This window comes from Hydra vulgaris, chromosome 01 (assembly GCF_038396675.1).
Source record: "Hydra vulgaris chromosome 01, alternate assembly HydraT2T_AEP".
NCBI lineage: Eukaryota > Metazoa > Cnidaria > Hydrozoa > Anthoathecata > Hydridae > Hydra > Hydra vulgaris.
The window spans coordinates 67,062,618-67,079,618 of NC_088920.1; the positions used below are offsets into that span (position 1 = coordinate 67,062,618).

Sequence of the window (17,001 nt, forward strand, 5' to 3'; positions counted from 1 at the left end):
CTGTTCCTAAGTGCTCCAAAAACTCTTATTTGTCTAGTTTTTCTCCACGAACATCAGTTCTTTGGATTTCGCTTCCTTCATCTTGCTTTCCTGATTTATATAATTTGCAATCCTTTAATCCATTTGCAATCCTTTAAGTCGTCTGTCAATCGTTATCTTGCTCTACAATCTTTTTCTTGCTCTACAATCTTTTTCTTGCTCTATAATCAATTCATCTTTTCTCTTCCAGTAACTTCCAACTCTAATTAGTGGTTGCTTGCAGCCTTGTTGGAAGCAAAGATGTTTTAAAAAAAAAAAAAGTCTGTAGAAAAATCACAATTGTTAAAATAGCAATTGTTAAAAAAGCAATTTGTAAATTTAAGCAGAAATAAACGTTTATTTATTGAATTTCATAAACTTACAAAAAGTTCTCAGAAATTAATAACGTGAGTTGCATTAAAAAAATATGTATCTATATATTTTGTTTAGATTAGCGAGTGTGATAAAACTGATATGTGTCTCAAATGGCTGGCTAAAAAAGCAGGTTGTTTATAATACTGTTTAAATCTGCATGCTATTTTATTTTGAACATTTTTTTTTTTTTACTATTTTTTATACATAAAAATGAATATGTTTTACAGGCCGAACATACCAATTGAAAAGAGTTTATGAGCTGGAAAGTCTTATTCTAGATCTTGATGCTCATTTATCAGACAGACCAAAATCTATAAATTCATGCAAGCAGAATGCAACAGACCTGATTTCTTCAACAATATTTGACTGGGATGCTGGGACAAGGTAGTGACTTTATTTTATTTGTCTCAATGATCATTACAAAAATGACACACAATAAGGTTTATAAGTAAATTTTAGTTTAATTTTGGTTGGGTTAAAATAGGTTTTCAATAATTGAATCAGGCTATTTATAAGTAGGAGTCATTAAGACAAAATGAGATTTAAGTGTCATCTTTAAAATAAGCTTTTAATAACTGAGTCAGGCTATTTGTAAGTAGAAGTTGTATAGGCAAAATATTTAAGTGACATCTTCAACAATACATGTGGCAATAGTATAAATTAATAAAATATTTCAGTATCATACTATTTATTATTATTATAAATGATATTATAGCTCATATAGCTAAAGCTGCTAACCCTTGGTGACAAAAATTTGCCACAGAATAAACACATGTTGTAATAGTACAAAGAAAAGTTTAATGAACAAAAATTTAATACATAATAGTAAGCAATATGTTTATTTTTTACTTTCCGAACTGACAAAATGCTTTCTCCTCATTATGACACACTGCATCAGTTTTTTTGTACACATCTTCGCACATGTTGTACAGGATTTTTATGAATAACTACTTTTCTTTAACAACACATAATTATTTTATGTAGTTGATCTTAATTTTCAGCTTCTTGATTGTTTTTATACTGATAGCCTTTAAAAAATGACCAGAATTCCTCAATAGGTCATAATTCTGAGACAAACTGGATTATTAATTTTTTTAACAAAATAGATATTTTTTTCAGGCCAAAATACATGATCACCACTATGATATTTGTTAATAAAGGAATCAATCTTTTGATGTATGATGATTTTATACACTGTTTGGCAATTTCATTGCCAGTCATGCAGGAACTATAAATGGTTGAGAGATTCCGTGAGGGAATATGGTTATTTGCACGCAATTTTTTTTTTCTCAAATTTATTTTGCTTCTATTTTACATTTTTTGGATTATCTCAGTGAAATTCAGTATTGTAATTTTTATTTGTATGTTTAAATGTTAAATGCAACTCATCATCAATAAAAAATTCACTGTTTTTGACTTATGTTTCTGAATTCTTTCACATTTCAGTTGCAACTGCTTTAACTGTTTATCAGTGCAATCAGGATTTTTTTTCTTTTCTTTAAATAACATATTGTCTTGTTTTTAATGTTATTAACAATAAAGAAATGATTACATATAAATTTCTTCACAATTTTCTGTCTGGAACTATTGTTGAAGTTCCAGATTGGTTGTTTCTTTCATGATGTTTGATTGTTCTTTCACGGTGATTAGAGGCAACAAAATGTCCTTCAATTTAGCATTAAGATGCAAATTACAACAGTTATATACTTGTTCTATTAAAGTAGTTGGCTTCATTTTACTGTAACTTTTTATTAACAAATAAAATCTTTAGTAAAAGAAAACACTTACACTTATTGTTTTATGCGACACAATGATCGCAAAAAGTGATTAACAGAGCCGTCCAGTTACATAGACCTGGGAGATATGAAAACAGAATGAAAGTAGATTGTAGATGATGTCTTACACTTACACTTAAATTATATATCTATGCAAAACAACATTTTTTTTAAAAACAAGTTTTTTATTGTTTTTTAATTCACAATTGCTAAAAGATTGCGCCAAGTTTTTATCACCAAGGATTATCAAACTAAATTAACTAATAGAAAACCGTAACAAAAATGATTTTGCAACGTAAAATTTTGCAACATTGTTTTCCAATGTTGAGTCATCACCAAATTACCACTATCACAATTTAAAATGTTTTCATTAAATTTTAGCATTGCAAATATTGTATTTCATTGGCTTTTTTTTTTAGTGTATTTGAATAAAATGACTGAAAGTGTTTTAGAAAAAAGGCTTTAAACATTAAAATTATGATACTCATCTTTTTTAACAATTTTAAATTCATAAGGTTAAACTATCGAATATATGTGTGAATATTAAAATGCTCATTATCATTTAAATTAATTAGATATTTGTATTTTAACCAATTGTTCCTTTCACAAATATGAGATTTCCATATAACGTAAGTATGCAATCACGAACGTACTTATAAAAATAAATTTTTCCATTTTACCGGATATAGCAATTAACAATTAACGTCAATTAATGTCAAAACATTTTAAAATGTGACCATGTTAGTTAGGCGTAAACTCGCCTTTGGAAACTATTTTTATAAAATTAAAAATCTTTGAAATGATTATGATAATGGCATCATTTTTGTCATGTTTATAATAATTTTTTATAACAGTTTTTTAATGATTATTTTAGTTTGATTATGGCTCTTAATATATGCAGGGCTTAAATTAAGCCTATCACGATCACAGGGCTCAAATTAAGCCTATCACATCTGCGAATTGTAATTGCTTTTGGCACATTCACAATTAGTTTTTTCTTTAAAAAAATATTTTTGCCGTTTTTCTATTTTTGCATTTTTTTGGACACTCTAAAAATAAAGAATGTTTTTATCTGAGGTTTTTATTAGGGGTCATCATAAAGTATATGTCAAGCTGAATTTAACTTTTATATAGAAGTATGATCATTAGCTCTCTAACATTAAAGGTTTTTATTCAACATAAAGCACTTTTTAACGATTTTTAATTACTTTATTTCTCTGCGTGGAAACCAAAAATATCCTACTTCTATTTTGAAGTTAAATTTAGTGCAATTCTTCATTATGGATAAAGTAAATAAAACCTATAAACTAAATCAAAACAATCAGTTAAGTTAAATTACAGCTAAGTTATTCAAATAATAAATTTACTTGATATGCTCAAAGACATTTACTTGCTAAAGTCGTCCATATGAATATTTCTATTTATATTTTATATGTTGTTAACTCATAATAAGCTTCTAATTAAAATTTATTTTAACAAGAAATTTCGAATAGAGTAACAAAATTTATAATATCATTTTTTTAAATATTTTTAAATATATTTAGTAACAAAATTTTTTTAAATATATTTTTATTTTATTTATAGCAATTTCAAGATTTTCTTTAAAATTTCAACGTTTTATTTAAATACTCAAGTTGTTTTTAGGAATTTATTTTGAGAAGAAATCTATTTCAAGAAAAGAATTTTAGTCTCCTAAAATTCATTTATTTAAATAATTGAAATTTGAAATTTGAAATAAATAAAAAGTTTTAGAATTTTAAAAATTTTAAATGCTCGCTTACAATAATTCTAAAATTAGTTGAATGGAAACCGCAGCGACATTTATAATACCTAGTGGTATAACAAAGATAAACATAGATCTAGTTTTAGTAACAACATCTAATTTGTAACATGCATGTGAGAAGGAAAAGTTTTATTGTTAAGATTTGTTTGTTAAATTTTTTTGTATAGATTTTTTGTTATTTTTTGTTTATTAAAAATAGTTTAAACAGCAAAAAAAAATTAATTGCAAACAATCAACAAGGAAATAAAAATGAAGTTTAAAAAAATGAATTCCTATTATTATTATTATTTTTTATTTTTTTGTATTTTATTTTAATAAATGAAAAAAAGTTATTCTATTTCTGTTCAAAAAAAATGGTTTTAGCATGTACTTAGACTTACATAATTCAACTTTATTTTATTGCAAAACAATTTGAATGAAAACATTGATGAAAATATCAACATAAAAACACTTTAAATGAAAAAAAAAAATTTTTTAAATTTTAAAACTTTTTATTTTTGGTTTATTATAACTATGTTTTTAATAGTACACTAGATCTTGAAGCGATAAGTTAGAAAGAATGTGGTCTCTAATAAGTTTAGTACTTTTTTAAGTTTTTTTGTTTGTCTTTTTAACTTGATTTTACTTGTTTGGTTTATAGATAGAGCATCTTTTTGATATTAAAAATAATATCAAGCCTAAAGTTTTATGACGATAATGTTTTCAACAATTCTTATTTATTAATTTGATTAATTTTGTTTTTTATTATTATTTATAGTTTTATTTACTATTATTTTATTTATATCTTTAAAAAAAAAGTTAAAAATTTTTGTGATTAGATTTTTTAGCAATAATTTGAGCCCTGATATGAGTTAAAATTGTTTTGAATAAGTATGATACCGAAATGATGTTTTAATGATTTATATATATATATATATATATATACATATTTTACATATATGTGTATGTATGTATATATATATATATATATATAGAGAGAGAGAGAGAGAGAGAGAGAGAGAGAGAGAGAGAGAGAGAGAGAGAGAGAGAGAGAGAGAGAGAGAGAGAGAGAGAGAGAGAGAGAGAGAGAGAGAGAGAGAGACACACACACACACACACACACATACACGATAAGGTATATAGATTTACATTTGCTGACTTAATTTGTTTACTTTTATTGAATATGGTTTATTTGTAAAAAACAAGAAAAATGAAATCTAAACCCGCAGTCGGTGTAGAGACACTCCTGCGCGTTCTCCCTATTTAGTTTATGATATATATATCATATATACTAAATACATGCTATATCATATATATTATACACTCACATATATAAGCACATACACGCACCCATCTATAGAGTATTTAAACTGTTTTAATGTTCAATAACATCTAAATACTAAAATAGCCTGGTGTTGCAAAGGACTGTTGCTACATCAACTGAGAAAATTCCCATTATTTAGTAGAACAATATCAATAAATATTCTCAATATCGCAAATGCGCTGTAAAAAAAATATATATGTAGCTGGTTTGCTCAGTTGGTTAGAATGATAAAAATATTGTTAAAAACCCAGCTGTTGTGTGATACCAGTTCAAATCCAGTCTTTGCCAACTCAGTACTTGAGTAGTAGGGTAGACTGGGGCTAGTTACAACAAAATTTAAAATACTGCATTTATCTCCTATAACTTCGATTTTTATTTTATTTTTTTACCAGGGTTTTAAAATAGATCTTAAAATAGATTCTTCATGAGGTATTAAACCAGCATTGATAAGTATAATATAAAACTTAGTTGTTCTGCAATAGTGGAACAAAAATGAAAAATAAAATGTTGCAACTTACCCCGCAGCTGGGCAAGTTGCAATAGAGAACAGGGTAAGTTGCAACACAAAGTCCAAAGAAAAATTATAAATTAATATCTAATTTCTATTTGGCAACAAAAAGTTTATAATTACATTAGAAGAAAGTATTTTCATTGAGCTGCAATACTTTTATTATTCAAAACTTCACATATACCTGACTTGTTTAGTAAACTCATAATTATATTCATAAGACTTTAAAGACTGAAGAAAATAAACAAGAAGGATTATTATTTAAACTAATTTATTATTTTAACTTCAAAGTGTTTCTGAAAAAAAAGTATTTATTTAGAATACTTAAATTTGTTTAGAAAAATGTAAGAGAAGTTTTTAGGATATTTAAGTTCTGTTTTTAGAATAGAAAAACAGAATAAAGTTTTGTTTAAAAAAAAATTAAAATGTAAAAAAATAAAACAAATGTTAGTTAAATTCATAATTCATAATAAAATTTCATAAAAAACAAACAAAAATCAAACTTAGCAACAAAAAAAGAATTATAATTAACTTTCATTAATTACATTTTAATTTAACAATTGGAATTCTTAAATGTTTTTTTTCATTGATGTGTAAAAATATTGGATCGTTAAAAAAATGATTACTTAAAAATTACGATTACTTTAGAAATAACTAGAAAAGTGCGTAAAATCAATCAAGTGCATAAAACAAACAAAAATCAAACTTAGCAACAAAAAAATAATTTTTAATTAACTTTCATTAAAAAACAAACAAAAGAAACTAAAAGAATTAATTACATTTTAATTTAACAATTGGAATTCTTAAATGTTTTTTTTGATTGATGTGTAGAAATATTAGAAGATTGTTAAAAAAATGATTACTTCAGAAATAACTAGAAAAGTGCATAAAATCAATAAAATCCGCAGTTATTTTATGATTCAATTTACCCCAAGCAATTTATTGCTACTTACCTCATAGGCATCATGATCACTCTAATCAATGTATATAATTATTTACATTTCATAAATCTAATTTTTTTAATCTTTTTGTGTTTGAAAAAGTTTTTTTTAACTTACTGCTATTTTATTATGGTCATTTATCTCTGAAATCCAAAAAATTTTGAAAACAAAAAATAGAATTTTATATTTATATTTATAAAAGCAAAATTTTCAATAACTTTTGAAATTTTTATTAACAATAAGTTTTTTATAGCTGACATGTTATTATTATAACTATATAATGTAAAAAAAATTGGAACAATATATAAAAACCTTTTTTAAAATGCATGAAATTTGAAATTTGTTGATGAATATAAAGTTAGATAAAAACAATAAAGAAAAAATTTTAGAAAAACTTTTTGTTGCTCCCATGTTAGTGGGTCTAAAAATTAGTGTTTTTTTGTTCCCAACCTCCAAACACCTCCTCCACCTGTATGTATGATTAAATTCTTAATTAAAATAGTTTTCTTATCGTAACTAAAGTAACATGGTTATGTCTAATGGTAAATTTATGTATTCAAAGAAATGCCTTTAAATCAACTCCTTATCTTCGGATAAAACTAAAAGAGATAAACACAAATGATTAAAATGATGACTAAAAAAATGATGATTAAAAATCATTGTTGCAGCATATATATATATATATATATATATATATATATATATATATATATATATATATATATATATATATATATATATATATATATTTATATATATATGTATATATATATATGTATATATATATATATGTATATATATATATATATATATGTATGTATATATATGTATATATATATATATGTATATATATATATATATATATGTATGTATATATATGTGTATATATACACATATATATATATTTCGGCATTCGGCAATGCCGACCTAACTGCCGACCTAGAAGTGTTTGAGGTTGGCAAAAAATTGCCGACCTCGTTTCTATGTTTTATGGTAAGACCTTTGTATTAAATTTTATTTGCCGACCTCTAAAAGTATGTGGTCGGCAAATAATTGCCGACATCATTTTTCCTAATTCCGAGGGTTGTATATATATATATATATATATATATATATATATATATATATATATATATATATATATATATATATATATATATATATATATATATATATATATATATAAACATTCTTGACAAGTTTTTGTTTCGTAATTAATTTAGTAAAAGTTTTTCTCAACAATATAGAATAGTATTTAAATTTTAGAAAAGCTGTTTTAGATAATGTTATTTAAATAATTCTGTAATGTATGAAATTCTTAATGTTATATAAAATTTAACCAAAGATGTCAATGGCATGAAGAAAAGGGTTCGAAAACTTGTGCATTGGGTTTTGTGAATCGTTATTGGTATGTTTTTATTATGATATAGTTTTTTTTAATATATATTTTTATTTTGCTGATTAGTTTAGAATTATTAATTTTGTGTGTTTAATTTTTTAGTTATTGTTTGTCAGATTATTTTTGTGAAAATTTTGATATCCCTGTCACTGACCAACACCTTCCTCTCAAGAAAGAAGTGTGTTACACACTCATTCCAAGTATTTCATCTCAGAAAAGTAAAAATAATGCACAATCAGTTCGCAATGGGTGTAAGTTAATTTGTTTATGAAATTTTTTTTTCAACAGGCTAAGTATACAGGTTGGTTGAAAAGTTTTGAAAGCAAAAATGAAAGAATGTTTACTTTTTAATGAAGTTAGTTTTTTTTTAATCTTCCTCAACTTAAACTTATTCCAATGATCTTCCTAAAAGTTAAACCTTTAACTTTTAGGAAGATCAACCTGTATACTTAGCCATTATATATTATAATTGTTTTATTAAACAAATAAAAATCATTTAAAAAATATTATTTCTAATTCTCTTGAGATTATTATTCCAGTGTCCCTTTTACTGTGCTTTTATTAAATAACAAAATATTCACATAAAAAACATAACAGAAAAAGTTATTTAAAACACAAGTTTTTAAGAGTAATACAGGTGCAGCCCTCTTGTAATATATATCAAGCAGTTGATAGTCACGAACTTCATTTGGTAAACATATTGACAAAGTTTCATCTTTTTAACTCTGAATGCATGCATATGCGCATTATATTTGTCACAAATTAGCAGCTTACCACTAAATACACAGAGTTGTCGAAATTAAATAATGTGAAATATTTTGAAAGACAAAGGAATTTCTTCAGTGTGCAGTAAAGATAAAATAAATGTATCGTGCAAATGAAACTGAATCCCATTTATATTAATAGCATTACATTTCCAAAGAGTTTCTTTTTTATCAAAAACATCCTTTACAAAGAAAGACATTAATATATATATACATATGCATATAATATATGATATTTTATTACATTATACCTTAGTGTGCGTGTATATATATATGTATATATACATATATATATATATATATATATATATATATATATATATATATATATATATATATATATATATATATATATATATATATATATATATATATATGTATATATATATATGTATATATATATATATATGTATGTATGTGTGTAAGTATATGTATATACAGTATTGGACAAAACATTTGCAACCAACATCGAACAATGCTAAAAAGTGTTCCTAATTTTACATGTCTTAAAAACGAACGAACTTACGAAACGAACTATACTACCACAGCAAACTGTTCAGGAGTCTGGAGTCATAGCATGCCATGACATGAGCAATCAGCTGACAGGTGACAGCACACAGGCAGATATTCGTTGACAAGTACCATTTTGCAGCGGACAAAACAAGTGCAACTTTTTTGGTTTGTTTCATTTTCTTAAGTCTGGTCCGTGTCAACGTCACGAAAGTTTTTTAATAATTAAAGGAAGTATCCAGAAGTTTCCAGAAGCATGCAGAAGTTTCCAGAAGAAGCATCTGGAAGCATCCAGAAGTATCCAGAAACATTCAGAAGCATCCAGAATCTTCCAGAAGCATCGAAAAGAAGCATCTAGAATCTTCCAGAACAGCTTCACACAGGTTCATTTTACTATATAAGAGACATGTAAATCGACATGTAATTCAGTCAGTATATGGAAGTCAATCAGTCAGTATTATCAAGACAGTTTATCGAAGTGAGTTTTATCAAAGTGTTTTATCGAAGAACATCAATACAAGAAGTGAAATACAACAAGTGTTTCATTACATCAATACAGTCCACATCCAACCAAGACGTTGTGTTTCACAGAGCGTTATTGTATCATCACAAGGTAAATGTAACACGGTAAGCCTTGAGAAGCGTGATTATTTATTTTTATTATTTTTATGACTTCAAGTGCAAAAATGGCTCCCGACAGTCTTGGATTGGAACTAAGAAAGAAAATTATTGGCGATTACACAAGTGGAATGTCACAAAAAAGCATTTGTGATAAATATCGCGTGAAAAAAAGGACCGTATCAAGACTATGTTCCAAATATCGTTCTACGGGGAAGTTGGCAGCAGATAACAAAGGTGGAAGACCGCGTTCCACCACTTCTAGAATAGATTCTATGATCGTCAGATCCGTCAAGAAGGATCCCTGGATATCATCAGTCGAGATACAAAAGCAATTAGGCTGCCTGTATCAGACCGAACAATCAGACGACGTGCTGTTGAAGCCGGATTGTTTTCTCGACGCCCTGCAAAGAAACGACTGATTTCACTAAAAAACCAGAAGAAAAGACTCCTGTTTGCTACATCTCATATTGACTGGAATGTGCAGAAATGGCGAACTGTCCTGTTCAGTGATGAATCGAAGTTCAACATCATTGGGAGCGATGACATTTGCCGTGTACGTCGGCCGGCCGAAAAACGCCTCGATTTACGTTACTGCCATAAGACCGTGAAGCATGGTGGAGGCAATGTAATGGTCTGAGGGTGTTTTTCTGCTAATGGTCTAGGTCCAATACATCGAAACGATGGAATATTGGACTGTTTCATTTATAGAAATATCCTGAAAGATGTTATGTTACCTCATGCTGAATGGAATATGCAAATAAAATGGGTTTTTAAGCAAGACAACGATCCGAAACACACTGCAAAAGTATTCAAGCAGTGCTTTCAAGACAACCACCTATTGGTGATGGATTGGCCGCCTCAATCTCCGGATCTCAACCCTATCGAAAACCTGTGGGAGATCGTCAACCGCAGAATTAATCGTGAAGGTGTTCGTAATAAGGATCAACTGCTTGAACAAATCCAAAAGGCCTGGGCAGCGATTCCACAAAGTATCATTGATCACCTGATCGAATCTATGCCTCGAAGATGCAAGGCTGTGATCGACAACAAAGGATTCGCCACGAAATATTGATAGCGAAATACAGCTTGGTCAACATTTTGTCGAGTTGCACTTATTTTGTCCAGAAGGAAATCAACTTTTTTTAATACTTTTGATTAATTTATTAATTTTCATGTACAAATAATGAACTTTGTGATGAATAAAACTTGAAGAACTTTGTCTCTAAAGAGTTACATAGTTATTTCTCTAAATTGAAAAAATGCAGCACTTTTATATAAAGAAACTAAATTAGCATTATTTGGTTGCACTCGTTTTGTCCGATACTGTATATATATATATATATATATATATATATATATATATATATATATATATATATATATATATATATATATATATATATATATATATATATATATATATATATATATATATATATATTTATGATATATTTATCTAAATAAAATCATTAGGAATATACAATGATATATTTATTTATAGTATGCATGATAAAAGCATATAGAAATAAGAAAACTGCTCGAAAATTAAAAAAAAACACGTTGCTTTTATAATCGCTAATGATGTTAACAACGAGAATAAAAACAATTCAAATGTTTAAAACACAAATTAAATACTGTCGTGATAATCATTTGCTATTGTTATTATACCATTCTTTATAAATTCATACTAGTCTACCAATATAACGACCGATAAAAAAAATAAAATGGCGTTTACAAAGATTTGAAGAACCCTATATTAAGGTTCTTTGAGGTTTTCCGTAAAACGATTTGAAGAACCTTGTGGATTCTTTGTAATGTTTTGCAAATAAGCCGCCGGTTCTTCAAAGAACCATTAGAGAATATAAAGAACCCGTAGGTTCTTTAAAGAATCTTAATTTTCTCCAAGAACCTTTAGGTTATCAAAGAACCGCGAAGAACCTTTTAGATTTACAGTGGATATATATATATTCAACTATTTTTAGGTATTGAAAATTTAGCTGATGAAGTTGCAAGTAGGATGCGTGTTCTATCTGAAGATCAGGAAGAAAGATTAATTCAAGAAAAGCATACCTCGCAACTTAAGTCATTTGAGCAACAAAAGCGTTGGGCTGTTTCGCGTGGAGGTAAAGATCACGAGACTGACTTAACAACTAATGAAATTAATAAAATAGCCCGTGAACAATGCCAAAATAATAATAATACCAACGTAATTGAAAATAAAAATGGAATTGCAACCAGTGATTCGAACAAACGTGGTTGTGGTCGTGGTTTGCTTGGGCGGGGTAGAGGAGCGTTAGGTAAAACCACAGAATTACGGAAACCTGGTGAAGTTCCTCGTCAACCGATAACTATTCAGTCAACGTCACATAATATTCAAAAACAAATTAATGATACGGAAAATCTGTATGCCGGGCCTATTGCTGCTCCCCACCCAAGTACTGCACCTTTACCCCCTGCAAGTTGGGTTACTTAATTTTTTTATTTGATAACGGTATATGTGTGTCAGAAATATTACATTTAAAGATTAATGATTTTATTTGTCGACGTGATGACGTTTATACGTTTTAATCTCAGTTTACTTAATAACTTTCGTGGTTAAATTAAAGGCGTTAAAGAAAAGTCGTTTAGTAGTATTGTTTTGCGCCCAAAGGTGTTTTGTTTTTTAATTTTTAAGTTGTTTTGAATTATTTTGATTGCTTTTAATAACTAATATATATTTCCTATTTTGCTAATATTTTTATAAGCTATATTTATATTTAAGAAGTCTGCATTAATGCAGCTTTATATCTTAAGATTTTGTTTTCTGTATTTGTGTTATTTATATTTAGGTTTTGTCAAAATACGTAAGAAACCAGGCATTTAATTTTTTTTTGTTTTTTTTTTTTTGTTTGTGTTCATTTAAGTTATTAACTATTATTTTTATTCATTAGTTTTTTTTATATATCTGTCCTCAAGATCAACTAAAAAGATGGTTGAATTTTTTGTCATTAAGGTGGTAGGGCTAGAAAAAATCTAATTCTTTTTAAAATTATTGTTTTCTCCCAAAAACATTTTAAAAAATTAAATTAATGTTAAAAATCATCTGACTTTTTAAAAAAAAAATTTAATTTGCTTCGCCTACCCATACTTATATAAAAAGTAAGCCCAAAAATGAGGAAAATTCAAAACACAATATCACAAAATCTAATCAACAAATCAAAATGAATTTGTGTAGGTTTGTTCTTCAACAATATTCAATAATAATTTATTTGAACATATGGAATCTTATTGGGATAAAAAATATGCGTCATTTATACGCTAAAAAAATACTAAATTGAGAATAAAAAACAAATAATTTGCTATAAATCCATTTAATTATTATAAGATTTAAGTTCAAATGAGTTTTATATGTATACTGAAGATACTGTGAGGATTTCAATTAAATTGAATTTTTCTAACCTGAGATATTTGGTTTTGAAGTTGCAAAATCTTCCAAAAAATCAAAGGTCAATAAAACGTGAAAGAAAGTTGTAATATATTTTGCAATAAAAGTAAAACATTTTTAACACCTTCATAGTGTTAAATTGCTGAATTAATACTCATTTCAAAAGTTTGTTTACAAACAGGTACGTTTTTAGGGCAACGAGACCAAAGCAATGTATTAAGACTTGAATTTGTATTTTGGGTCTATCCTTGTATACATTTTAATAATAATTCTTTATAGTTCTAGATAGTTGATTTAATAATAATTTTATAATTGATTATTTGATCCAAAAACACTGGTTTTAAAATCCATACTGGTAACTTTATATGTTCTTTATATTTTGAAGTACTATGTAATTAGGTCATTGATATTGATACCAACTAATTTCAGTTTTTGGGCAAAAACAGTGGCGAAACTCTAGATTTGAGTATCCATTATAGTGTAATAAAACAGTCTATGTTGCCCTTTTCATGGAATTAATGTTATTTTTATTACTTCAAAATATGGTTTATATATAAACCATAGTTTTGCATACTTAGTTAGCGTTCCTTTGTTACTTATGATTAAATTTCGTAGTCGTAAACACATTCTTTTTTGTAAATGTGCAACACACTATAACTTTTCAAGAGTTACTCCATAGTCTTTAAAGGGATCAATTTTACTTCTTTAAAATATGAATCTCCGTCTCCAAGATAATGAGTATAATTAGTATTATTTTTAATTGAACGGCAATTTTAAGAGCACCAGCTGCTACTATTGATTCAGAACATCGTTTATGATTTACATGATAGGCATGTTGAGCTTTCCCAACATTGTATCATGATGATTTTTTTATTTTTCCATATTCTCCAGCCTATGCAAACTTTTGCGTTGTTGACATGCCCTGGGCTGTATTGCCATTCAATTTAATACGCTGTTTAGAAAAATATAAAAAATTTTTCCATTCTCATATACTACACTGATTTCAAGGTGATGGGCAAAACCCATGCACTTAGAAAGACTGTAACAATCTGGACATCTAACGTTTTCCACAATACCAAAAAAAAATTAAAAAACGAATTAAAAAAGTATGAAATAATCTTTATTCACAGTGTCATTTACCACTTTATTTCCGTTATTTAGTGATTTTAAATTTATTGCACTTGCACAACTTGAAGTTAGAACAATATCTGGATTACTTTTCTGTTTTCTTTCTGTTGCAATCGTAGAACGGTTTCCTGTGAAAAGTCTTATCTTTTTTGGCTAAAGTTTAGTTCCTTAGATACTTGAATCTTTAATCCTTTAGATACTTAAATGTTATTTCTTGAAGCACTCGTTATTTATAATACTAGAAGTTAAATCTAAAAAGATTGAACATCAAAATTAAACAGCATGCACTAAAGCTGCTACAAAAAACTGCCAAATTTTGTAATGTACCTTCAGTTAATTTCCTTCAACAGTTGCAAATACATTTTTAGTTTTTTAGGGTAAATATTAAGTTAAAAAACTGTTTATTGTTGCTAAGGGCTAATTAAGAACTGATCGTTGTATGTAGTTACATAAAAGCTTTATAAACAAAAGATTTCATAACTTTTTTTTTTTAATTATTTCACCACACGAAAGGTAAATAATTTCTCTTCAAAAATAAAATACAAACAATTTTTTTAAATTTTTCAATATTAATTCTAGCTCCACCACCTTAAGATTAGTTAAAAATATTTACACAGGTAAATGTATAAGTTTAGTAAACTGCTAATAATAAGGTTAACTGCTATTAATATTATTTAAAATAATAAAACTGAAAAGCAAAAACAAAACATGTAAAATGCGAGAAATAGATAAAAAATGTCGGCTACCGAGCTAAAATAAGTACTAAAAAAAGTTAATTATTAAAGAGTTTCATAAAATTTTATGATTAGGGGTCGTCCAAAAAGTACGTACGCTTTTGTATCGTCCGCCCGCCCCCCGCCCCCACACTTCCGCATTTTGCAATACGCTTTTTTGAGTACCCTCCACCTCCATAAAGTATCTACGCTTTTAACCTATTTATCAAACATTTTATGATTTTTTTTTTTAGTTTAGTGTCTCCTTTGTTTTATAATTGACCCACTGCCCTTCCATCTCATATACGCCATTTGAAGAACCGCTCTTCTCCTCCGAGCGTACGTAATTTATGGAAAAAATGGTTACCATATTAGGCAATGATAAATTACTATTGTAAAACTATTGATTATATAAATTACCATTGGTTCTCTATAAGTAAAAAACGAGGATAAGATGGTATTCCATATAACAACTCAACAATTTAAAAAATGGGTGGAAACGAAACTGTATAAACTGTGTAAAGCTTGTATTTTAAAATATTAATTGGTTTTGTTAAACATTGTCAACGTGATTTTAAACGTCTAAGATTTTCTTACGCTTTAGTATGCATATAGGTTATAGCTATTATTCAGTATGTATATAGGTTATAGCTATTATTCAGTATGTATATTGGTTATAGCTAAGGGATGATAAACAAGTTTAACTTTTTAAGTTAAAGAAATTACTGTCAAAGTACAATTGATAAAATTTTAAATTACTTCAAAACAAATTAAATAAACAGATAACTTATAAGAATTGAAAGTTTTAAGATAATATAGTATAATTTATTTATTAACAGATATATTTTATTAAAACCTAAAATGATTATAAGAGTTTATCAAAAATGAAAAAATTATAATAATACTTAAAAATGGTAAAATATCAAAAAAATATAAAAATTAATAGTTAAAATTTTTTTTAGTATTTTATGATGGATAAAAATGTACAATTCATTATATATGAAATTTATATATGAAATACTGTGCTGAAACGCTTTTCAATGATGATTAGCAATCTAGTATTTAATTAATTTAAAAATGTTATGTCACATAACGATAAAGATAACTTTATCAATAATAATAATATACATAATTTGTAGAAAATACTTAAACATTTGCAAGCAGGCAGCTAACGAAGCCCCGCTATGATAAAGTCAAATCGTTTTGTTTTTAATAAAAAGTTTTGGAAAAAAATAAGTTAATTTTTAAAGGTGACTGACGCGGTAGATACGATAGAGTTTGGAAGGATTTTCCAGTCAGGTACGATGCGATTACAGAGGAAGAATTTTCTTTGTAAACAGTTTGCAACTGCTTGAAGTTGAAGACGGTGACGTTAGCCACGGAGACCGTAGGCTGGTCCTTGCACGTTTAGTGCTATAGCTAGTAAGTTTGGTTTACAAAGCTCAACTTTGTTAATGCCGTATAGTTTGAAATACTGTATTAGGTCACCCCTAAGACTTCTATCTTTCAGCGATTGAATGTTTATCGCGGTTAGTTTATTGAGCTTAGTGGCTCTTTCTTGCACTGACTCGAGAGCATCTTTGTCTCCGCAATAATAGGGGTTTCAGGCGGCAGAGCAAAACTCAAGATGTGGTCGTACATAAGTTGTTTAAAGTACACAAAAGCTGTTAATGCCCCAATAGTAGAATGTTCTTTTTAACATGCCAAGTGCCGAGTTGGCTTTGGCGACAGGATGTGCG

General features: G+C 27.2%; 1 protein-coding gene across 1 annotated transcript in view; it reads left to right on the forward strand.

Moving 5' to 3' along the window:
• The window catches only part of LOC100199024 (protein maelstrom homolog), a gene marked incomplete at its 5' end in the record, with an annotated part of 30,628 nt that extends 17,772 nt beyond the window's left edge, over positions 1-12,856 (forward strand). Inside the window, 5 exon segments of the mRNA NM_001309740.1 lie at positions 469-523; positions 621-777; positions 8,049-8,111; positions 8,205-8,353; positions 11,980-12,856. Coding sequence (NP_001296669.1) covers positions 469-523; positions 621-777; positions 8,049-8,111; positions 8,205-8,353; positions 11,980-12,470 — 915 coding nt within the window. The 3' untranslated portion in view covers positions 12,471-12,856.
• Between the last annotated feature and the right edge of the window lie 4,145 nt (positions 12,857-17,001).